The following is a 25,409-nucleotide window of genomic DNA, read 5'->3' as shown; positions in this document are numbered from 1 at the left end:
CTGATTATCTATGTCAACACCTGACTTAATCATTCTTAGCCACATGAATCAAGCAATTAACTGCTAAGGTCTTGGTTTACTCATTCCATATATGGGCATAATAATATGACCTACCTCACATGGTTGTTCGAGTATTAAATAATACTAGTAAAGTATCTAGTTTATAATAAGCACTGAATAAATGCTGTGTCATGATTAATCACAAGAACCAAGTTAAATTTACTGTTTATTATTTTTAACTTTTTAAAAATTAATTTTAAAAAGAGGAAAGGAAAGAGAGAGAGAAATATTGACTGGTTGCCTTCCACATGTACCTCGACCAGGGACTAAACCCACAACCTGGGTATGTGCCCTGAACAGGAATTGATGCCCCCACCTTTTGGTGTACGGATGACACTTCAACCAACTGAGCCACGCCAGCCAGGGCTGCTGTTTACTTTTTAAAAATCAAACTAGTTACTTATCTAAATTGACAAATTTTCCCTGCTCACTCAAAATATATGAAGAAAGTAATTCTATTAGTTTATAAATATACAGGACCCTGGCCCTAAGCATAGGAGGAAGAGTAGACATTCACATGGAATTCCTTGAGGATCACAGAAAAATACTTGTGGAATCCATTAAAAGAAGAAAGAAGGGGGAAATAAAGAAAGATGGAAGACAGATACAATCAAAACTTCCCTCCTGTACCACCAGACTACTCAAATTCCCACCAATATTCTATCTCCAGAACAATCTTCGTAAAAGTGCAAATACGATACCGGAAAAGACCACCACACTGACCCATTACTGGGTTATCCCAGATTTCTCTCAGGTCTAGAGCTTAAAGCCTAACAGGAGGAGTCTGAAGAGAGAAAGTGGATTAGAAAACATCTGGTGCCATGCCAGCCACTGACATAGAGCCTCAGGGATTTAGGGGGCGGACACGCAGGAGAGGCCTAAAGACAGAGGATGGGGACAGAAGTAGGGACGGGCAGGGGAAGCGTACTGTGGTTAGGAAGATGCATTTCAGTTGTTTCATGGGATACCTGAGACCAGATCCACATGAAAATACTGCCTGTGATGAATGTGAGACGTGCATCTAACTGAGGGCACGCTGCTGCCTCTGCATGGTGCCAGGGGCATTCCAGACCCCAGCAGAGGGGTGCTCTGCAGCGGGCAGTGTAACGGGCTCTGTCTGTGTGCGGGAGGAGGGCGTGGGAGCCGCTGGCAGAGACGGGGCAGGGGGCCAGGTCATTAGAGACATCTGTCTCTCTAGACTTCCACAGAATGAAATGAAGAAAGCTCCTAGGGGAGAGACACTCAAAGGTATTGCTATTCCGGCCTTCCAACGAGGAGCGTGTAACCGTCATTTCAGAAGGAGGCAGCAAAAGGGAAAGCGACAAAGTACTCATTTTTACTGTTCATATCTGTGCAAACATCTAGAGGAAAACTCATTTAGGGACAAGAGGTAGCATGAGATCCTACTGAGAAAAATATAAAGCATAGCAATCTGGGGAAATGAGAGGTATAATTTTGAGAGAGAGAATGGTGACACTTCTCTAAATAGAATTTCATTACATATATTTTTAACTGCCCAACATGCCCAACAGGAAGCAGGTTAACAGATGACCCCTCTCCCACACAGCAGCTGATGTTAAGTCAGAAAATGATGAGACGGGGAGTGCTAATGACAAAAGAAAAGGTGGACGTTAAAAAGAAATGTACTGCCCTGGTCCGGTAGTTGAGTTGATCAGAACATCATCCAGATACACCAAAGTTGTAGGTTCCATCCCCAGTCGGGCCACATACAAGAACCACCCAATGAGTGAAAAAATAACTGGGGAAAAAAATCAATCTCTCTCTCTCTCTCAAATCAATAAATAAAATTTTAAAAAGACATGCTATATGAGAAAAGCAAAGAGTTGTGTGGCAAAGGATTGGGTGCAATGAACACAGTGACTTATGTTTTTAAGATAAAAAGGTAACACCCCTTCTTCAAATTAGTTCAAGAAGGCCAACTGGAAATCTATAATAATAAAAAAAGCATAATATGCTAATTAGACAAGACGACCTTCTGGGGCTGTGAGGAAAGCCCAGGTCCCGAGTGCCTGCCAACGGCCGGAGGGAAGCCCAGGTCCTGGGTGCCAGAGGGAAGCCAGTGCCAGCAGCCGGGGGAAGGAAGGCCTATTCTTGCATGAATTTCGTGCATTGGGCCTCTAGTAAATATAAAATATTCAGAGAGAGAGAGACACAGAGCAAGTGAACAATAAAAAAGTTTTATAAGAGTAGAAATATGTTCTTAAAAGTATGTAACTTTTCCCACATGCCTTTTTTATTCATGGGACTAACTTGTTTTAGTTCAGGGAAGAAAAGGAAACACTTGGAAAAAGTGTATTGTCCTTATTTATGATGTTTTAAGTCTGATGCTAAGAGGATGCTTGAAGAATCCCTGAGATGAGGGAATTCAGTGGTTTGCATAACACCCACTCTCTTTGACTCCCACATAGTTCCAGAGCTGGGTGCACCATGCAGTTCCCATATTCAATGTGCCCACACTCTCACGGGCAACACTGCTGCCAGATACTTCTGATAATCACCTATGAACTGTTAGCGAGAATGTATGACTAGGCTCTGGACTTTACTTATAGTGTCTTAGGGTCTGTTTTGAACAAAGCGTTTTAAGAAAGTTCAGAGACATTTTCATGAACATACTTGTTGTGGCCAAACTCTAACTTTGTGATCAGAGTTTTTTGACCACACACCTAAAGTTAATCCACAGGTTTCTTCACATATAGCCCAGTGCACACATGCAAACATGCTTACACACACACACACACACACACACACACACACACACACACACACACACTGGAACAAAAGTTTAATAGAAAAATATTGAACACTACTACCACTGAGGCAATCTGGTATTTTCTTTCTATTATATAATTTTATTAATACAAATGCTAGACATGACTCTCCAAATTCACTTCAACCCCAGGTTGTAAAGACACGGATTGAGAGGTTATTATCATAATGATAAGGATGTTCTTCCCATAGCTCCGTATTATCCCTTTGAGAGACAATTTTAGAATTCTCATGGGAAGAAGCAACAATGAAAGACAAGAAAGAACTCGAAAGGAATATAATACAACTTTCCACCCAAATATAATCCAAGGGGAACTCAAGCTTTAATTTAGGCCTGGGTTCTATGTAAGGAGTCACATCCAGCATATGCATGGGTCAGATATCATCCCCACCCTGTATTTAAGAACATTTCTGAGCATAAATAATAAATTCACATTTTATGTGAAAGTGTATGTAAAAGGGGACAAACTACTGAAAACAGTTCTTAGTTATAAAAGTCGAAATCAACTTTACAATTTGATCTGCTATTTATAACCTGTTCCTTTTCACTTTTTTTTTTTCCATCCAATTTTTCTTGGCTACTCCACTTCAAAAGATTAGCTTACAAGGTGTGAAGAAACATGAAGTGAAGGTGAGATTTAGAATAAGTCCATTTGGTTTCAAGTTTTAAATTACTGTAAAAGTATAAGTGACTGGGAAGTAAGCGGGTAGGAAATGGTGGGCTGTAATGGGAACAGCTTTTGCCTGGCCACAGGAAACCAATTTTCATGCTCCTGCTTTGCAACTAACTAGCTGGCAGGTTTAGACAAATAATGGATTCATTAGGCTCCAGTGTGGCTCTTGTGCAAAAATAAAGGAATTGACTGGAGGGTCACTAGGGTTCCTTTTTGAATAAAATTTTTGAAGTTACTGCTTAAAATAATTTTTAGCTAAATATCAATTTTATCAACCAATAATTCTGATACACCTCTCATTGCAGAAGAGAATCAAAACCTACAAACTTAAAAAGGTACTTGGCAAATTCATAGTCTATTAACAAAACCAAAATCAGTGAAAAGAGGTAATCCTTTTTTATCGAGCTAATACGCTAATTAGACCGAATAGCAGAACAAAAGTCTGGAGGACCTCCTAGAGGAAGCCAGGACTGCGAGGGGCTGCGAGGGCCAAGCCCCTTGCATGAATTTCATGCATCGGGCCTCTAGTATAAGTGATAAAAGCATAATGGAGTATCAATTATATTGTATAATGCAAAATATAGAATTCTCATAATACATAGATAGTGGGGGCAAAAAAACCATGATATTAACAATGGAAGTTTTGGAGTATTGGGGCTATGAGTGGATAATTCCTTTCTGCCATCTTAATTTTCTGTGTCTTTTAAAAAAATGTCATGTGTTAGGTTTAACAGAACTCCTCCTGTTCTGCATTATGCACTAAAATAAACTTTATTTTAAAACAAAAATATAGTATATTGTTTTTGACTTATTACTATATGTTTTCTGCTTACTTGGAGTCACGTCACTCATAAGCCCAGGGATTTCAGGAATTAAAGCAATATATGAAGAAATAAATCTTGGAACAAAATATAAAAGTTTGAAAATATCTGTGAGAGGCAAGACTGACAGGAAAAGGGCAGCTCATACACTATAGATAAGGGTGTAAATTCAAACAGCTGATTAGTAAAAAAAAAAACGTGTCATTATCTTAAACATTAAAATACAATTAACCCAGCAATTACAGTTATCAGAATCTATGCTACAAAAATTCTGAATGTTACACATAAAAACATAATATCGACTTCCTTTATAAATTAGTTTAAAACAGTGAAAGTTTTTAAAAAGTTAAAAGTTAAATGTCCATCAATAGAGAAAGAACAAGTAAATATGTATTATGTTCAAATGAAGGGATATAAGGTGTCACTACAAAAAATGGCATAGAAAATATTCTCAGTAGGTTTTCAAGTCACACAATAATTGTTGAAAAATGATCTTGTTTATGGAAAAAATAAGCTCTAAATTTATTTCATATGCATAAATCTATTTATAGTTATATTGATGCATAGAAAAATACTTGGGAATTTTTTAATACCAAATTATGTTAATGGTTACCATGAAGGAGGTAGTGAATTGATGAGGGAAGTGTGTGGCAAATGAAAACGTTTTACTTATATACTTTTAAAATATATACATACATATATATGTATGTATGTGTGTGTGTATATATATATATATATATATATATATATATATATATATATATATTATTGATTTCAGAGAGGAAGGGAGAGGGAGAGAGAGATAGAAACATCAATAATGAGAGAGAATCATCGACTGGCTGCCTCTTGCACACCCCCTACTGGGGATCGAGCCTGCAACCCAGGCATGTGCTCTTGACCAGAATAGAACCCAGGACCCTTCAGTCTGCAGGATGATGCTCTATCCACTGAGCCAAACCATCTAGGGCTACTTATGTACTTTTGAATTGCCTGAACATTTTCACCAACAGCACATATTTTTATGTTATATACATGCCATGTGGTAAGCCCATGAACACATACATACTCACAGCAACATATGCATACATGTGAACATTAAAAAATAGATTTTGCTGGAAAAAAAATAAATGCACAGAAAACATGTTAGTAAAATGATCATATACAATGGTCAGAAATAGTAAATATCAATCAAGTGACATATTTTGTAGCGATTAAAACATTATTTTGCCAAAGTTCCACAGATTTCCACTCAGCACTGAACAGAGAGGATCAGTGTGGCTGGGTGTGGTCAGATAACAGCCTGTTTCCTGAGAGTGCAATTGACACAGCAGCCCAGGGTCTGCCCCTTAGCCTGGTAGGCCCAGACAGAAGATTTGGTAGACTTAGAGAGCAAGGTTCCATCTTTCAGGGCTCAGCTGATATTCATTAGGCCCATAAAACCTATGTATAAATTGAGAATACCAAGATATTAAGTCTCTATGAGAAAATAACTTCCATGGGGTATGGAATGCCTCCTATGTAGATCTGCCAATATGATAGGCCAATTTATGCTTATTTATGCATTTATGAAGGAAAATTTGTTACAGGAACCTGAATACTCATATCTATATAGCTGGTCTATTTTGTCCCTCAGCTCCAAACAGACTTACAATGAGAGCTAAAACTTAACCAAAAGAGTGGGGAACATGCCTTCTGAACAGGAAGAGTACACAGTAAGGCAATATCTATATATATAAAATCCTAAGCAACCGGTAAGGCTGAACGACCAGAACGACTGGAACGATCAGTCAACCAGTCGCTATGACACATACTGACCACCATGGTCCAGATGATCAACGCAGGAGCTGCCCCCTGGTGGTCAGTGTGCTCCCACAGCTAACCTCCCATGGTCAGCCAACCTCCCGCTGTCCCTCCCCCTGTCCAGCAGGCCCCATCCAGTGGGCGGCAGGCCCCCAGGCCCCAACCATCAGGCCAGTAGGCCCTAGCCAGCCCAGTCCCAATCGGGACTTGGCAAGATGGCCCCAATAGGCCCTGATCACTGGCTAGGGACCCCACCCATGCAGGAATTTCATGCCCTGGGCCTCTAGTGTAGTAATATTAGCCTATGATGTTCTGAGATTCTTCTATATCTTATTTAAGATGACCTGCCTCCCTTCTCTACAGTTGGGACAAAGTACTCAAGGCCCCTGGGCAGTTCTCAGATGAGTAGGGTCAATATTTCTCACTGTGATTTTCTTTTTTTATAAACAAGTTAGTACACTGAGTCCTACAAGCCTGGGAGCCTCATTAAGGTGCCTCTGCCAAGCTCAGCTTTGATTCTCAGATGCTATTTTCATAACTCCCAGAGAATAAATGTTGCTGCAAAAAAAGAGTTTATGACATAATTTAAACAAATAGCCTGATGAATTATGTTTATACTGTAATCTCAACTATAAAAAATACATGTACATATTAACAAAGATTGGAAACAATGTGCCAAATTTAAAATGTTTTGAGCAGGGAAGACTGATGACTTTTTCCTTTCTAAATATGTTCAGAATAAATACATAAGCACAAGCATTGACTTAATAAAATTTAATATAACAACCATCTAGTCATCAGAATAATTGATACATTATTTAGAAAGTATTTCAGGGCTCCCCTTGATGGTGAGTGGTTTATGGACATGAATACAAATTGAAGTTTTATAAATTTACTTATAACTATTTTAATATATGCAACAGGCTACTAGGAAGGCATGGGAGGAATGTTTATAGTCAGAGGGCAAGTTCAAATCAAGATCTAAACAGAGAAAATGTCTAGTGGTTGTTCAAGTAGAAATGTCTAAGAGTGGTGATTCATGAATGCTATATGCAGAAATCAGTGCTGGTAATAGATCGCTAAAAAGTGCTATTCACATCAAACAGTGATTACTATAAACCTCTATGTGCTCTAGAGAGAGCCTTGTGCCTTTCCCACTGTAATTTCTAGTTCTTAAACTGGAACTCTGTGACTTCAATTCAAATCTCAATGGCTTCTTAGCTGTTAAATGTAGGCTTACCCATGAATAACCACTGTACCCCGCTGTACACACACATAGATTTTGACAAGAATAATGAGTTTTCTTTTTTATTTCAATGTGTAATGATGGTTTGCAAAAAAAAAAAAAAAAGACTGGCAGTTGGCTATGAAAATACTTGAGAGGATACCCTTGACTGAGCCAAAGAGCTTAACACAAATTTAAATAATATTCATGCCCCCAGAAAACAGTCATTAACCTGCCCTACGGGTTTGGCTCAGTGGATAGAGCTTCGGCCTGTGGACTGAAGGGTCCCAGGTTCAATTCCAATCAAGGGCTAAGTGTTCAATCCCCAGTAGGGAGTGTGCAGGAGGCAGTCAATCAATGATTTTCTCTCATCATTGATGTTCTTACCTTTCACTGCCTCTCCCATCCACTCTGAAGTCAATAAAAATATATTTAAAAAATAAAAATCATATATAACAAAAGGCTAATATACAAATCTACTGAATGGCAGAATGACCGGTCACTATGATGTGCACTGACCACCAGGGGGCAGATGCTCAACATAGGAGCTGTCCCCTGGTGGTCAGTGCGCTCCACAAGGGGAGCGCAGCTCAGCCAGAAGCTGGGCTCATGGCTGGCAAGCTCAGTAGCAGTGGCGGGAGCCTCTTCTGCCTCCATGGCAGTGCTAAGCCATCAGTCAGACATCCTCTGAGGGCTCCCAGACTGCAAGAGGGCGCAGGCTGGGCTGAGGGACCCCCCCTCCCCGAGTGCATGAATTTCATGCCTCTAATAAAAGAAAATAAAAAGTATGTGCAATTTAAAAAACAAACAAAAACAGTCATTAATCTCATCCTAATTTTAACACAATTCACACTTCAGCTAAATACCCTTGCAGTTATTTTCTGTTGAATATGGGAGCATAAAAGAGGGAAAGAGTAACTCTGGAAAGGGAGGAGGGACTCATAAGGAAATGTAAGTCCCGCAAAGTTTGCAGGGTAAAGAGCCTCTTCAACCACATGCATTAACTCAGCAAGTTAGGACTTTTGCTCTGTCAGGTTGCTAAGCTACCCATGGGGGACATCCACTTTGGGAGGCACTCAAGTCATACACTCTGATCCACAAAAATCATGGCTGGACTTTGCATGGTCCTTCCTCTACCAGTGTCGTGTAGGATCTGAAAATGCCATCCATGGCTCAGCCTACTTGGCCTCCTATGTCATCGGTAACCGACTAAGTATGAAAGAAGCTACATTATACAGAGAGAAGAGCTGTGCCCAAACAATATTAACCAAAGTGTGGGAATTAAAGTGCTTCTCTCCTTCCCATGTCAGAGATTGAAAACAGGGACATATAACCCAATGCAATTCATTGTTTTGATATTGAGTCCTAGTAAAGTATTCAGATGACGGCAGTATTTCTCATCAAATAAGGGGCTCATATACCAATCTTTTATTGAACAAAGGACTGACAAGCATATCACCAGAAAATGGATATCCTTGTGACTATCTTCCTTGTCACTAGCACGCTAACTGTAGCTGTATATCCCAGTCGCCCAAAAGGAGTGAACACCTTCCCTCATGATTGATTTTCTTTCTACCCACATGTTTGCTAAAAGGCATGGGGTCCTAATGAATAGCAGGGGTAGCAGTCCTATTCTCATAAAAGCTTGTCATTTTTGTGCCTGGCTTATCACCATTCCCTGGGTTTGGAGAATAATATTGTATCCTTAAAAGAGGAACAAGACCTGTTATCCTATAGTGTAATGTGTAAACTGCTTTCAGACAGAGGTGTAATTCCTTTAAAAAGTTACACTTAAACCATGGCTGGTTTGATTCAGTGGACAGAGCATCGGCCTGCAGACCAAAGGGTCCTCGGTTCAATTCCAGTCAAGGGCACATACCTTGTTTGCAGGCTCCTCCCTGGCCCGGGGCCCTGGTCAGGGCTCATGCAGGAGGCAATCAATCAATGTGTTTCGCTCACATCAATGTTTCTCTCTGTCATTCCCTCTCTCTACCACTCTCCCTATAAATCAATGGAAAAATATCCTTGGGTGAAGATTAACTTAAAAAAAAAGTTACATTTACAACTAAAAGGGTGCTATTACTCTTCAAATGTAAGGATAATGCTACTATTTTAAAACATTAGGGGTGGGTTGCTACTGAGCCATTCACATGTTTTTATTCTTTATTTTTTCTTATAACAAATACTTATTGAGCCACTGCTATTATACAAGAAGTACTGGGACCTGTGGGTATAAACATAAATAAGAATTTGCCTCTCATACATGGGTTTCCATTATAAAATGTTTGCAGAATATTGAAAAAATAAGTCTATCCACCAAATACAGTTTTAACCCTATCTCCAACCAAGATAACCAAAAGTTATTAGCATCAAATTAATGGCCATGGCTCTTATTCCTACTTATTTTTGCATGGTCAATAGCAGGAGGAATAATTCTTAGGTCTGGGCTCCCTCTACGTTAGTACCAGAAAAAAATATGGTTCATTAAATGTTTTGAAATATAGTACTAAGGAGTATCCCAGACAAATCAATAGATAAGACCTTCATTGTTCACGAATTAGAAAACATCCCACACTGCCTTCTTGTCTTGGCAGTACCATTTCCCCGCATTATATCAAGAGTAATTTTCATACAGCTTCTGAATATAGCTGACGTGAAAAATGAGTAAAATAAATTACTCCTTGAAATTATATGTTTCCTAGTTTTAACTGAGCTACAAATGTTCACATCTCACCAGCTTAACTCAAAAATAAAAGGTAGTATAGCTATTCACTCAATCTTTTAAAGTCTGCTTTACATCAAACCAATTTAGTGTGTAAATATAGAATTTAATTAAAATACTATATATAAAATATTAACAACTACAGTTATTAAAATTACATTAAACTCCCTTGAGCTTGGCCAACATAATATGAGCTTCCTTTCTTCCTTTTTTTTTTTTTTTTCAATTTAGTAAAGGGCAGAACTTGGTTTAGTGAATAAGTTTTGGTTTTTATATTGTTTGTTCCAGCTCACTAATCTAAAATTATAATCATATAAAAGTACTTTGCCATGAAAACAACAAACATAGTAACTTAAATTTTCCATTGGATTCCAACAAAAATCTCATGTTTTATTTGTTTTCTTTCTTAGCCCTCTTTGAAGACATCTCTTTCCTCTTTCCATCTAGCTTTGACCTTTTCCAATGAGGGTATAAAAAGGACAGTTAATAAATGTTTGGTAATTTGAATGAATTAAAGAACGTTAAACAGACAAAGTAGATTTTATTATGCTTGCGGATTAAAGTGTCTACCTGATCCTTATTGTACTAGGTCACCCAAAGAACTTGGGGAAACTGTTTAGATTGTATCACCACTTATGTCTGGAAAGAGTCAGATAGTTACCAGACTTATCATGGTGATAACTGCATAAGATATTTAAATTTAAGTCACCATTTGTACACCTGAAACTAATAAAATATTGTATATGAACTATAATTAAAATAAGTTTTAGAAAAGACAGGAAAAAAATATCCATCATTATCAAATAAATAATGGGTGGCTTATTTTCCTTTTTACATTCTTTTGCATTTCCTAAAATGTTGACATCAACCACGTATTTCTTCAGATAATTAGAAAATACCTCATTCGTACGGGAATGACTACAACTGATCTGAAGTGTGGTATTATTTATCTCTCTGATCTTCCGAATGTTGTCCACTTAATTTGATCAGTTATGTGTTAGGTTGTAATAAAGTTTAAAAACCTACATATTCTCATAAATTAATTTCAAAATTTTATTCTAAATGTGCTTTAAGTCAAACTATGATATCCACCAGTTAGTATTCTAAAACAGAAGATTAGTCCATGTGCCTATCCTCCTCTACACCTTCTGTTTAAAAGTTCTTAAGTAGCACCTTAACTGTTAACTCTAGAAATAGGCTGAGGGAAGCCAAAGGGAGCACTCACTCTATTGCAACATCACTGTATTCACACCAATGTACTCTTCTCAGCTTAAATCAGAAAAACATAGAGGAATCGAATTTCTAATGGAATCTGTATAGTAGAGCAGTCAAGAAAAATATTTTGCTGCCTACTGTCAATTATCTAAGACACTCGGGGGAAAAATGACATGGCATGAACTGTAACCATTGTCCTAGTGGAGTTCCGTACAGAAATGAAAGAATGACAACATAGAGAGACCACGTTCCCAGAGAGTGAGGAATCAGAAACAGAGTACCTGAGATACCTGGGGTTCTGAGCTTTCTTCAATTCTTCTCCCTCACCGCCAACTCCCTCCTAATTTTCACACATTCCATATATTTATTTTATTGTGCAAAAAGGAGATATTTCTAGGAAGGGAAACACAATCTTCTTGATTTGTAAAGAGGAAAACAAGGTATAAATAATAGTGAAATCAGAAACTGTTCCATTGCAGAGAAGTAGCAAGTGACAAATGAGTCTATGACCCCTCTCAAATAGGATGGTAATCACAGACTATTGGATCTGAAAGAAGCACTAAGTGTCATCTGGTCTGTGGCTCTCAAATTTGGCTGATCATTAAGTCTGCTGGAAAGCTTTGCAAAAATATAGAATCTTAGGTCCCATCGCTGTCGATCCCGCTTCACTGGGTCTGGGATCTGAAATGAAATTGGTCCTCCCAATATGTTTTACACAGCAAGCAATTCAAGCCCCCCCCTTCCCCCAAAATGCCTTGGCTGAGTTTCTACTGGTATTCAGTGGAAAATCCAGAGCGGATGGTAGAGTATATGTGCAAATGAGAGAGTTGGGGAGGGAGAGGAGGAGAGTGGCTAGGTCTAAATTCAGTTGTCTTTTATTAGAAGAACATAATTTGATTTGTAAATGAGAGAATCAGATTATGGAAGCACAGAGTGAAGATGGTAAAAGAAGTAAGAAGGAATATATAGTTGTATATATATAAAAAATTGCTTCCCCCCCCCCTCATCTTTCACAAATGTTATGATCTCTGCCTATATGATTCTTAGCAACTCACTGCTCCCCCTCTCACCATGCTACTCATCTTCCTATACCCCAGCAGTGGGGAACTTTTTTTCTGTCAAGGGCCATTTGGATATTTATAATCTCATTGGCAGGCCATACAAAGTTATCAACTTAAAAATTACCCTGCTATATTTGGTCAAACATTTAATTACCTCACCCCTAATTTAGTTTGGCAGGGCCAGACTAAATTATTTCATGGGCCTAATAAGGTCTGTGGGTCGGACGTTCCCCAGCCTTGCTATGCTCCCTACCCCACTCCAAAACTTCAGAGTAAAGAAATTATATTCTTTTAGGCCTTCCCTACAAGTCCCTTTCTTTCCCTGCCACACAAGCACACAGCTTCAGGAGAAAAGGTATAGCAAACAAAACAAAACAAAACAAAACAAAACAAAACAAAACAAAACAAAACAAAACAAAACAAAACCCAGGTGGAATGAATCCCTATTGGTGGAATTCCAAACATCTTTCACCAGGAAGGAAAGCGACTTGGAAGGCAGTAGTTTTGCCAGTGTCCTTGAAATACAACTATATTAAAGTGTTTTTTGATACCTAGTCCTAACTCGAATAAAAAGTGTGCTGTATTACACTAAGGATTCTCTGTATGGATAATCTTTTTTTTTCATAATTTAGATTTGCCATTTCAGGCACCTCCAAACACCCAATTATGTAAATGTTCATCGGTAATGCCAGAACACTAAATTTTGTCATTTGTAAATTCAAGATAAAATTTCTTGCAAGATTGGACACGTGATTATCCAATAAGTATTCACTTAAGAAGCCATTTGAGCATTTGGAGTTTGATGCCCAACTATGATGATTAATTATCTCTTTCTATGATGTGAAACAGAAATAGCAACAGATAATTTCCTTTACCCTAAAGACAGAAATGCAGAAAATCTTTAATAGGTCTTGGTTTTGATTCCTTAGGAAAGGAAAGGGGTGGATGGGATATTCCAGCAGATAAACAGCATGGGAAACAGATAAATTACCTGACCGTCCGTCTCTCTGGAAGTCCACATGATACCATTCTCCATCATTCACCTTCTTCTGCAGGGCTTTGATTTTTATTGTACCTGACCCCATGTCTAGGAGGAGGTAGAGGTGGCCATCCAGCATCTCAATAGCAAAGAAGTCAACCTTGATCATCTGTGGGTGCTTGGCATCTTTTTGGTGTCGTGGCTTGCCATGGCTAAATAAGATGAGGCCATTTGGCTCTGTTGTACGGAAATCAAATGATATGGAGCCTGTTTTCTTTGCATTCCATTTAGGCAAAGAGATGAAAGACTCCGGGGTTTCAAAGGTGATTGGGTCCAAAGTTGCAACATTCTCACATTTAAATGCCACTACTCCATGGATCTTCATCTTAGGGTCTCCTTGCTTGGCAAGTCGAGATAATTCCAGCCTTACATCATTATTTTTATATACAACCTGTAGGCAGAAGATAACAGTGAGAGACCAGCTCATATTTTAATATTTAGAATGTGTTGTCATCAGCTCATGTAACTGGCGAGTAGATCAAGAAAAGGTACACAATGTTCAATGCCTTTTGATGTATAATGCCATGTTTTTCAGCCAAGTAAAATTCAAGTATCAACGCATTGAACAGTAACCATTCCAATCTAATGTCATTCATATAATGTGCCTGCACACACACATGGAAGCTGCCTGTAGTTAACTCAAATAATTTGAATAAATCTGCCGAGAGCTTGCATTTCAAGTATGTGTAGACTTGGATTTATAAAAGCCATTTGCTTTCATTAGTTGACTATTATACTTTGTTTATTAAATACAAGTATTGAGGTTTTTCAGTCTAAACTATCTGAAATTAAATACTTTTGTATAACAGTCCCCTGCACTACAGAACCTCTGCTAGTGTCTATATATCCATGGTGACATACAGGATGGTACAAAAGTAGGTTTACAATGGTGAGTACATGAAATACAGTTTATTCTTTAATTATTATTTATTAATCATTGTATTATTTTCCATATGAACAACTGTAAACCTATTTTGTCCCACTCTGTATATGTCATTTATAAGATAATCACAAGTTGAGGGAAAAAAATCCTACATTTTCACAGAAAAATCATAAAATACAGCTAAGGTGCAGAAGCTCGCTCTTGCCCTGCCCTACATTAGTAACTGTCTGAATAATGTTACGTAATTCTGGAACACGGTGTTTACTCTGGATCCATTCAACCTGGATCACTGGTGCTCCATTTCACTTTGAATATAACGGATGTGGAGCAAAGTGTGTCCTGTACTGTCATTTCCTAAGGCACTTCATCTAAAGTGGTGGGTGGTGCTGATCACTGGTCCTAGGGTTGTTTTGGAATCCAAATAGCACCCTGGACAAATCCACTGGCAGGTCTCACAATATCACGCATCTGCCATCACATCACCTTAATAAATGTAGAGCGATTGTGACATAAGAATAAAGAGAGGTCCATACGCTTTCTCCACAAAATGCATATCATGGATAATTACATTCCCCAAAAAAGTAGGTCATACAGAGATAAGGGTACATTAGTTATCTATGTCCAGATAATTGTCTAAAATCTTTTAAGAGGGCACTCAAAATTTCACAGCAGCCAACAATGTCAGATTCTAAACTCATTTGTCCCTGTGTAAAATTGCATTTATATAACAGAAAAAGTAAGAAAGCCTGTCTTTAACTAGGTCAACACAGCAGTTAATTCTTCCAAACCTAAGGCCAACTGGGCCAAGAGTTAGTGTGGCTGATGAGTTTCCCGAAATGAGGAGTTAATGGATACTTTATTTTTCAGAGTGATTAAGAGTGCATGGTCTGGTATTGGACTCCCTAAGTTCAAATTCCACCTCCAGCATTACCTTCTTTTTGTCCCTCATAAGGAGATAATACCTTATAGGATGGTTACAATGATTAAAGAAGTAAAATCATGTAAGTGAGAAAATCCACATAAAGGCAATCAATGCCAGGTACATGGTAAGATTATCAGCTACTTCAAACTGCATGATTACAAATATCATCCTCTCTTTACTAAGTAGACACAGCGATATTCGTTCTAAATAAATTCATTATAAGGAAACATTTACAAATTATGCACACTCATATAAATGATATTTTATACTTGATTTGTGCCAACTAAATAAGTCATATATTTCAAATGCTAGTCCTAATGTTTTAATTTACCTTTATGTTGAGGAAGGATTATGCTAAAGAATATTATATTCCCTACTCTTTGAACAAATATGTATAATGGTTTAACAAGCTTCTATTAACAACAAAAGAAGAGAAAATGAATTTAAGCAATAGCAGAAAGGAATTAGATTAAATCTTAAGTATACTTCCTGGAAAACAGAAAGAATTCTTAAGCCTTGGGAAGGTTGCTTTAGAATTGCCGTTTTTCAGCATCGTTAGAAGTGGAGAAAACGCTGTGCACAGATGATTTTCCACTTTTATAACCTCTCGCCATAATGTGCAAGCCACCCCAAATCATTTTCCATCTTCACTTGTGATTTGTATTTTAATATCTGGGAATTCTTTTGACATGGATATTGATTAGGAACGAATATTTTCTGACCCAAGTGATAAGGGATGATCATGCTGAACAATGCTAACACATTTCCTTTGCAATAAAACCACAGCAATGGAATTGGGTGTTTCTGACATGAGCAAGTGGGCATAAGGGTGGGTATATTGCAACACGAGTCTCACATCAGCTACCTGAAAGATGAAGGATGTGGGGACTGGGCAAATCTAGGTGGGGGGTTCAGTGAGAGACTTGTAATGCCATCAGCGAATTGGGTGTCCTGGTGACAGGGGGGTTTAAATTCATGGAGAAGAAAAATAGGAATTCCCTTGATCATACTACTTAGTGTTAGCCTTGTACTGTCCCTCCACCCCACACCCCAACAAAGAAAATCAATATTCACCAGATCCTGTGCTTTATGTAGGTAGGGACCCTGCTCACTACGGCCCAGCACTAAGATCAGTGCACCTGGCACAACGTAGACACACAAAATATTTGGTGCAAGTTGAATAAAATTCTTCCTTTATTTTTTTATAAAAACCTCAATCCCAGATTACAGAGTACTATTAATAACAATATTTACAAATATTAGTAAAATACAATAGAATGTCGCGCTGGCATGGCTCAGTGATTGAGCATGAGCCAACAGTTCATTGGTTCAATTCCTGGTCAGGGCACATGCCAGGGTTGTGGGCTCGATCCCCAGTGAGGGGCATGCAAGAGGCAGCCGACTGATGTTTCTCTCTCATTGATGTTTCTCTCTCTCTATCCCTTCCCCTTCCTTTCTCTGTAAAGTCAATACATACTGTGGTACTGTGGACTAATACCATAACCTAGCTGCTACTTTCAGCCTATTTCTCTAGGAAAATGGAGAAACTCCTGTGCATATAAGTGGAAAGCTGGCCTATGTATTAGAAAACTTCCCTTTCAAACCTCATTTTGGAGGGTGTAAATTACTTTTACAGTGAAAAACACCCGAGTTTAAATTCCCCAGAGGTAGAATCATTTTCCTAGAAGAAGTGTCTTGAGGAAAAGCACAATGTGTTTTTTTCCCCTTCTCATTTTGTATTCTTTGAAAGGCAACACTATAAGATAGAAAAGCAATTTTGGATGGGCAGGCAGATAGCTCTCAGCTCTACACTATTACTTCATGTGACCCAGATTTCATAATCACCGTATTTTTCTAAAGTTAGACGTATCTTAAAATGGCCTGAACATAGATCAATTATAATAACAAGGAGTAGCCAGTAAGCACTCCATCTTCTAAAAATTCTCATGGAAGCTCTTTTTTGCTTCTTTCTATTATGTTTCTCAGTAATTTACCATTATTCAGATATCTCTTTTCTTATTTATAACAAGTTGCAATTTATTTAATAGTTTCACCTTTCAACAAATCTCTATATACTCTAGCATCTTAATAATCAATGATGATATATTATTGTACACTAATTTGGATCTGTGGTGGAATCCATATTTTTTTTTTGGAATATTGACTTTTTCAAGAGTAATTAAAAATGTTAAATTTCACTTCCTACTTTGTAAGCTTATATCATTTGTCTCCAAAAGATAGTCATAGTATAAAGTAGGTTTTTCTGTCATTGATTTGTTATTTGCTGTGTTAGTGGGTAGGGGTTGCTTTGTTTTCGCTGCCATATAATTTCCACACACTGATATGATGATCTTTTTCCTTTCCTCCAACATTTGTTAGAATTTTTAAAACGCCCCTCACACTTAAATGTGGAAGAAGAGGAGTGATATGTTTGTGTGGTAGGCTTATCACTGTAAACGAATTAATGTTGTACAATATAAATGTCATAACAAGGGTAACAGCTAACGTGGCACTTGGTAGATGGTCAGGGTTTTAAAATAATTAATAGAGCAGCAGGGTCAAAGTGATCACAGAAAACTGGGGGGAATCCTTGCACATCCTGATATTTATTCACATTGTAGTTTCAAGTATACAGCAGGCTTTCTCTGTAGATGAGGTTTCTTAGCCAGCAAATAGGAAGTAGCAATTGTCGGAGTTTTTCTTTCACTCAGGAGAGGGCTTCTGTGCATGTAACAACAAAAACGACCACTACAACAACAACCATATCAGTTCAGATTGATGAGTGTTTACTCTCTGCCAGGCTCCGTTACAAAAGATTTATATGAATTATGTGTTTACTTCTCACAATCATCTTAGGAAATAGATAATGGTACCCTATTTTATCAACAAATATGTGGGGCCACAGAGCTCAATGAAAGTCTTATATCATGACCATGTCTAATACTGTCTGAATATCTCATGATGTTAACTTCAAACTTTGTCTTAGTATCTCAGCATGAAATCTCAGGTGTTTATTTATTTATTTATTTATTTATTTATTTATTATTGCACTTGCTTAGTAAGTAGAAGATTCACAATCAAATAGCTATTTGCCACCATGCAAATGGATGACCTTGTTATAAGTTACATGGGTTATTCCAAAAGACCATGATTTTCCCTTTCATTTGTCCTCAATTAAATATTTTTAAATGAATCAAATATTCATGGAATTTTTCATGTGCCTCTTAATTAAAATGTCTCTTCAAGTTTGATTTAAGCCAAGGGGCCTATTACTCTGTTTGCAGGACTATAATGTAGTTTTCCAACAGGTATTTCATTCATGATGTATACATTCTAAAATCCCATGTGGCTTAAGAATTACCTAAGGGGACTGTTGTTTTAGATGTACTTTTTGTTTGTTGTAAATGCATTTGATTCTTTTACTCTAGTAAGAAAAAGTGAGGATATTTGAAGTGCCCGAATTTAATTCTTATTTTCTCCTCTCTGTGATCTGTTCAAGTATCATCTATTCATAGCAATGTGCTCATTTCAAAATACAACCAAGGGTTACCCAGTAAGTGAACAGTACAAGGGCCACCCCAGCAAGTGGGAAGAAAATTGCATTTGTTTTGTCATGACCTAGATAAGGAACAGCTCAAAAAAGGAAATAAAATGTGTTACAACTTTCATCCCCGGCATTAACTTATTTATTATTTTATAATTCATTTTCAATCTCACACCTTCATTTTAACCAGATAAGTACTTATAAGGTGAGGTACTGGAGAAAATACCATTTTAATCACTCCCCTGGGCATATGCCCAGTGCAATAGAAGAACATGTTTCAAGGAAAATAAACCAGTTTAATTGTTCTTAAATACTTGCTATGGCCATGTATATTGGTAATGTGTAAACTATGCGTGGACACACATAAACACACACAATTTATATACTATCCAATGTACATATCTTTATATGTAGGGTGCCAAACCTGCTATCATTATGCCCAGAAAAAAATCACATGTATGAAATTAGAGAGTTCTTATAGTTAAGACACACAGATGGTCTGACTAATTTGGAATAAAAATGTCTGGGCCAAAAAACAAATTTTAGCACGTATAGACTTGGCATACTACAAAGCAAGGACTTTAGCCAGAAAAAAGATTATTTTATAATTTTAAAAAGTAGAAAATTAAACAGATCTTCCTCAAAGCTCCTTAGAAGAGATAAATCTAAAAGCAGAGTAGAAGCAAGGTGGCCACTTTTTTTAAATCACTGCACTCAATATTGTCCTATCTTCTATCCAAGATCAAGTTTCTTATGCAAATTCATTTTCTTACACAAAAAGCCTAGCATATATTTACTATATTTGCCTATAGTAAAATGTTGAATTTAACTGACCAAGGGATTAATAGGATTTTAGTCACACCATAGACATTATCACCTGTAACTCGAATATGTCCACTTGAGGCCAATGTGCGTCTAGTTGTACGACTTACATTTGGGGTGAATGAAGAAGGGGTGGCAGATAGGAAGGAAGGTGTAGGAAATGTATAAAGTATAAATGTATAAAGTATAAAGTATCGCAATACATCTTCAAAAACAAAACGTAGCATTGTGGAAAGTCTATGTAAGAGAGTTATATAAGGCATTTTGAAAGATAAGAGGGTGTTTTTAGGAGTAATTTTTTCCCATTTTAATCCTACTTAGAGAGTCTGTGCAGATAAAATTTTTACCTAAATTAAAACTTTCCCCATAACAAAAAGAAAAATTAATTCTGGAATGTAAAAACAGACCACCATAACATTATTTCTCAGTAAAGATAACTGCAATTTAATTTGAAAACAAAAAGTAGTTGAAATTTGGAGAGGAAAAAAATATTTTGTCTAAGCCATGTAGAAAAATAAATATTTTTGCTTAATTCCAATTAAATATGCTCAATACATTCTATTCATAAAAACAAGTAAATGCAAGAGGAAAAGAGAAACTTTCTGGCTTTTGCCCTTTCCTCATTCCATCATCAGTGAACTGCCTAAAGTTATTTCGACAACATTGGACACCATCTGTACAAGTTAGCCATGGGAGCTAAAGGACTGTGCTGTCCCTGTAACAGCTCTATTTAATGAAGCTTTCAGTGTCATATACATGTGACAAAAGAACTCAAGTTCCATTAAATAAGAATGTCTATTTTTCTCACGTTAATGATTCAGTAATCAGCCCTAGCTGGTTTGACTCAGTGGATAGAGCATTGGCCTGTGGACTAAAGGGTCCCGGGTTCAATTCTAGTCAAGGGCACATGCCCAGGTTGAGGGCTACATCCCCAGTAGGGGGCGTGCAGGAGGCAGCTGATCAATAATTCTCTCTCATCATTGATGTTTCTATCTTTCTCTCCCTCTCCCTTCCTCTCTGAAATCAATATTTTTTAAAAAGATTAATTCAGTAATCCTATGGGGGAAAATGAAAGAATAAAACCACTATTGTCAGTAATGTGAGATTTGAGGTGTTGATTTAAAAAAAAAACCCACAAAAAAACAAGTTGAAAATTAAGATCAATCTTTTTTTTTTTAGATGAAGACACGGAGGCTCAGATAAACTAAGGGACTGTCCCAGTTGGCATCAAGCTCAGATCATGAACAAGTATCGGAGACTTCAGTGTCCAGTGCTCTTTCAAGTTTATTAAAAGAAATAAGCAGACCAGTGAACCATCTCTACCACAGAAGCAGAATGAGGAGAACAATTAACAAATGAGCAGCCCTCTCTTATGCAACAAGGCAGAAAAGGAAGTAACTAACTTAAACGCAATCCTAATTTTAAAGCTGTGTTAGCTTCACAATAAGCTAAAGCGCAAATATAAAAATAGAAGTCCTGAGGGTAAAAAATCTTCAAGTTATTTTCCCCCACTAATGATATTTAGAAAGACACTGAAAAAGTTAACTAGAAACAAACTTGCAATGTTGACTGTTATTTTGCAATGAAGTGATGAAGATATTTTCCGCATCAGTCTTTCATGATCTTGCAGAATGTAACACCTCATAAATTAAAGTTAAAGTGTCTATTCCAAGCAGGCAGATGCTGCTAGTAAGGGCAATGCATGCTTACTTTATCCAAAATGTTAGAATTGTCTCCCAGGCTCAATGAGAAAAAAGTAGCCACAATTATTTTTTTTAAGGGAACATATTTTCCAATGAACCAAGAATGATGTCTTTAAACTGATAACAAAATAGTGGCACCAAATGTTATATCTAGGCTTACAAGGGCTATTCTTATAAATCCAGATATAATATTAAATACTTACATATACAGGTTCTGTTCTTGTACATTCCATTGTTTCTTTTTCCCTTGATCTAATTCTACTTGATTTAATTATCATAGCTTAATAATATGTTCTAATATATGTTAGTCCCCCCATATCAAGACATTTACATTAATTATCCTAATAATGTTTATACATTGTATCATAGAGGTTTTTATTTTCTGCACGGATAAGTTAAACATAGGTGACAGAACTATTGAAGTTGCTCTAATCTAGCTTTCCAAGCTGTAGCAAGCCAAAGCTGGTGGCTATTATTCATTCACACTCACTTAAAGAAAGCTTTATGTAGCAAAATAAATGATCTCTTGTGTAAAATTACAGTCCTGTCATTATAATTATTTGTAAAGTTATAATTCATAAATGATTACAATCATTTTGGTTTTAACACATCAGTGAATCTGGCCTCATGCCAGAAAATTGTATCATTTATTATTTGGAGGACAAATGTACAACTAGAGAGAAAAATAAAATCAGAAAAAAAAGTGAATTAGCACACCAATTACTATTTTTCAATAATCACGAGGCCCCAGTAGAGCTTCTTGCAGTAAAATAGCAGGAATGGGTCCGTCAATGGAAGAGATTTGGACGCCCTGGCGAATGGCTCAGTGCGGGAGACAGCAAAGAGCCTCTGACTGCACTGCAGTGTGGCTCTCTTCAGAGGCAAGCCTCTTGCTCCAAACACTCAGCTAGCAGGGCAGAACGGGGAAGGAGTGGACAGAATGTGGATGCCTGTCTCCAAAGCCAGGGATAGACTATAGCTCTTTTGGTTTTCTTTCCATGGGACTCTTTTACGGCAGCTAAGTTCCCTTCAGCAATAAAAACTGTAGGCCTCTAATAAGCCTCCTGGACCTGAGATTTCAAGAGCTGGTTATCTGACCTGTGGTTACTGTACACAAGTTGTATGAATCCCCTTTCTTGCCATAGCTGCTGGCCTTGGCTTAAAGAAAAAATCCTTATTGTTAAAAGTATTACAGATTCCCCCTTTTTTTCCCATTGACCCCCTCTAGCCCACACTCCCCCCAGGCCTTCACCACACTATTGTCTGTATCCGTGGGTTATGCATATATACAGCCTTTTCAATCACACCACCACCTGAGAACCCTCAAAGGAAACAGGGAAGTGGACACGTAAGACAGCCGACGCTGTGGCTTTTAGCATCTTGAATGAAAAGACTTTACAAAGTAGACTTGTTCCCGAGAAGCCGTGTGTCAAAATCTGTTCCGTGATGTTAATATTATTTTATGAAGGCAATGCATTGCATAATCAATAGGTATATATGGATAGGGATATGGTTATGAATATGGCTACGAGTGTGGATATAGATTCAAACAGCCCTAGGTTCGAATTCCTGCTCAGCTACTTAACCAGTTACACTGCCTTGGGCAAGTTCCTCAGTTTTTCTGAAGTAGTTTCCCTCTTTGCCAAATGAGATTGTAACTACTTATTTGGTAAGATTATTTAAATACATACCAGCGCAGTACTGGGTTCTTGGTCTTGAGAATTGAGTGATGAGGAGCCATTGTTACTTTTATGGTTTAATGTGTGAGATCCTAAATGTTTGAGAGGGGAATGCTTGTCATTTAAGTAAAGAAGTGATTAGGTCTCTGAAAAAGCAAAGAAGCATTCTGTGAAGTAATCACTGTCAAATCCTAATGCTTAGGTGAATACTTCCTAACTTTCATACCTGTTTGTTGTCTCCCATGAACTGCACATTTGGAAAGATTCCATCGACTAAACAAATAGTATTTACTAAGGGATACTTAGTTGGATCATTTTAAATTTATTAAAGCATCTAAATGACAAAATAAGGTAGCTTGTACTCACTCTAAGTTGACAGATTTATAGCCTGATGCATATAGTTGTTTTATTTCACTTTTGCTAATAAGAGTGGGCAAGGATGTTGCCTTTTCTAGGTTTGCTGAAAAATTGAGCATAAATAACTGTTCTTCATTTCTAATTTCAAGGACCCTAAAATTATGAGAGCTCCAGATTGGGAACTGTTATTTTTTAATTATGACTGCTAAGCACTGGGGTATTTCTTCTTAATGCGTTCTTTAATTATTTCCTTTGGAAAGTCCCGAGTGCTTCAAATGTCAGCTGGGTTGTGCCTTTTGCCAAGGGTTGCTTAGTTAACTGTTTATTTAATGAATGGGATTTCGTGTGCTGCTGAATCTCTCATGGTACACGATAGGAAGTTCTTGGCAGCATTTAGATTGGAGAACTGAGAAACATATTGGCTCTGCGGAAGCTCAATCAGCTCCCAGGCAGGAGCAGGGCCTCTGCCAAGAAAAATTCACAAAAATAAAAAATACAAAGACCAAACACTCACACAATCCAAGGCTAACTGACTGGTGTGCGGGATTAAGTGAATGCTGGAGCCAGGTATCTCAGGTAGTCCGTGAAAGGAAGGGTGGAAATGCTTCGGAGTTTCGGGGAAGGAACAGAAATGGGTATCTCCTTGATTTGAAGGAGGACAATATGCTTATATCTCTGGATTGCTTGGAAAATTCAATTAGCTGCTAAAGTAAAAAAAAAAAAAAAGAAAAAAAAAAGTAAAAGTCTTACGATGCTAATTTCCCATGTTTCTTCCTTATGGAGATCAGTCTAGACCTCTGTTTATAAGTGATTGAAAGGTATAATGTTTATGCATTTCAATTAAGAAGTCATGAATAATGATTACTTTTAAGTGGCAACAACAGTTACTGAGCATCCTAGACTAAATATTCAGATGGCTAAATTTCTAAAATGATTTGGCCAGGTACCTAGACATTGTATAAGGACTGGCTGCCAAATAGGTTTTCTATGAGAACTGGGAACAAGAAAATGTGCTGCAATATTATCGAGGCTCAGAAAGGTCCCAAATCCACTAAACTATATGCATTTTACTCAGTAGAACTATAGAATGAGGAGGGGATTGGAGATTTAAAAAAAAATTAAACACTAGTTTGAGTAAATAACTATGAGAATGTATTTTCAGTAATTCAAGATGAATCACACCAGCCTACTTGGCAACAGTATAAGAATACCCAGTCATGTGTGGAATCAGCGCCTGTTGCAGGCATCATGTCATCAGTGCCTTCCTTTGAGTCATTGCATTCTGCTCGCCTGTATCCCAAACCTTTTTCCTTTCTGTAAGGACAATTTTCTTAGTCAGCCTTGCTCTCTCTTTCTTTTTCCTACTAAAGGTTTAGACTTGTTTACTGAAGGCTCCTTGCATCCTTGGATGGCTACCTGGGTTCCTGTCTGGTGTCATTTTCTTGCTTTATTCAGAAATTAAGAGGGAAGGGCTCATCAGCACATAGATGCTGATCTGAGGGGAGGATCACCACCTCTTAGGTGGCTAAATGGACACGTGTTCTCTCCAGGCCCAATCACTTGGCTGTCTTCTACCCCAGCTCAGTACTAAACCACCCCTCTACCTCCCGGCAGATTGTCCACAGATTGGCCATTTATACCCACTTGCTCCTAATTGCCTTGGATTAGCTGATATGTTGCTTGCCATAATATTAATGTGAGTCATAATAGCACCAATAACCATCCATTAAGCACCTTCTAGGTGCTTTTTTAGCTACACTACATAAACTCTCTTATTTCTCATGGCAATCTGATGATGCAGGCATTTTTATCCCCATAGGAAGGCTCAGAGAATTTAATTATCTTGTGCAAATTGCATAACTAATAGATGACCAAGCAGGAATCTAATTCAACATGTATATGATTCTAGACTCATAGATGGGTTTTTATGCTCCCCATCATCCCCTGGGATATTGGCTGACTCCTGTTTACTTAGTCAGCACTGGTCCTGGACACATTTTCTCAATCTCATCTCACCCTCTCAAGTAAAGGGACACCTTATGCCTTTTCTCTTCCTCTGCCAAGAGGTCATTTGATTAGTTGTGGTTTTCATAAC

General features: G+C 37.6%; 1 protein-coding gene across 11 annotated transcripts in view; it reads right to left on the bottom strand.

Moving 5' to 3' along the window:
* NRXN1 (neurexin 1) overlaps positions 1–25,409 on the bottom strand; it is a 1,007,877-nt gene that overhangs the window by 544,145 nt on the left and 438,323 nt on the right. For all 11 annotated transcript variants that reach the window (XM_059659869.1, XM_059659870.1, XM_059659871.1 and 8 more), the window contains one exon: positions 13,357–13,795. In XM_059659869.1, coding sequence (XP_059515852.1) covers positions 13,357–13,795 — 439 coding nt within the window. The remainder of the gene's footprint in view (positions 1–13,356; positions 13,796–25,409) is intronic.

Source organism: Myotis daubentonii, chromosome 12, assembly GCF_963259705.1.
Source record: "Myotis daubentonii chromosome 12, mMyoDau2.1, whole genome shotgun sequence".
Lineage (NCBI taxonomy): Eukaryota > Metazoa > Chordata > Mammalia > Chiroptera > Vespertilionidae > Myotis > Myotis daubentonii.
The sequence above is the reverse complement of the archived record's forward strand: the minus strand, read 5'-3'. Positions and strand labels throughout refer to the sequence as shown.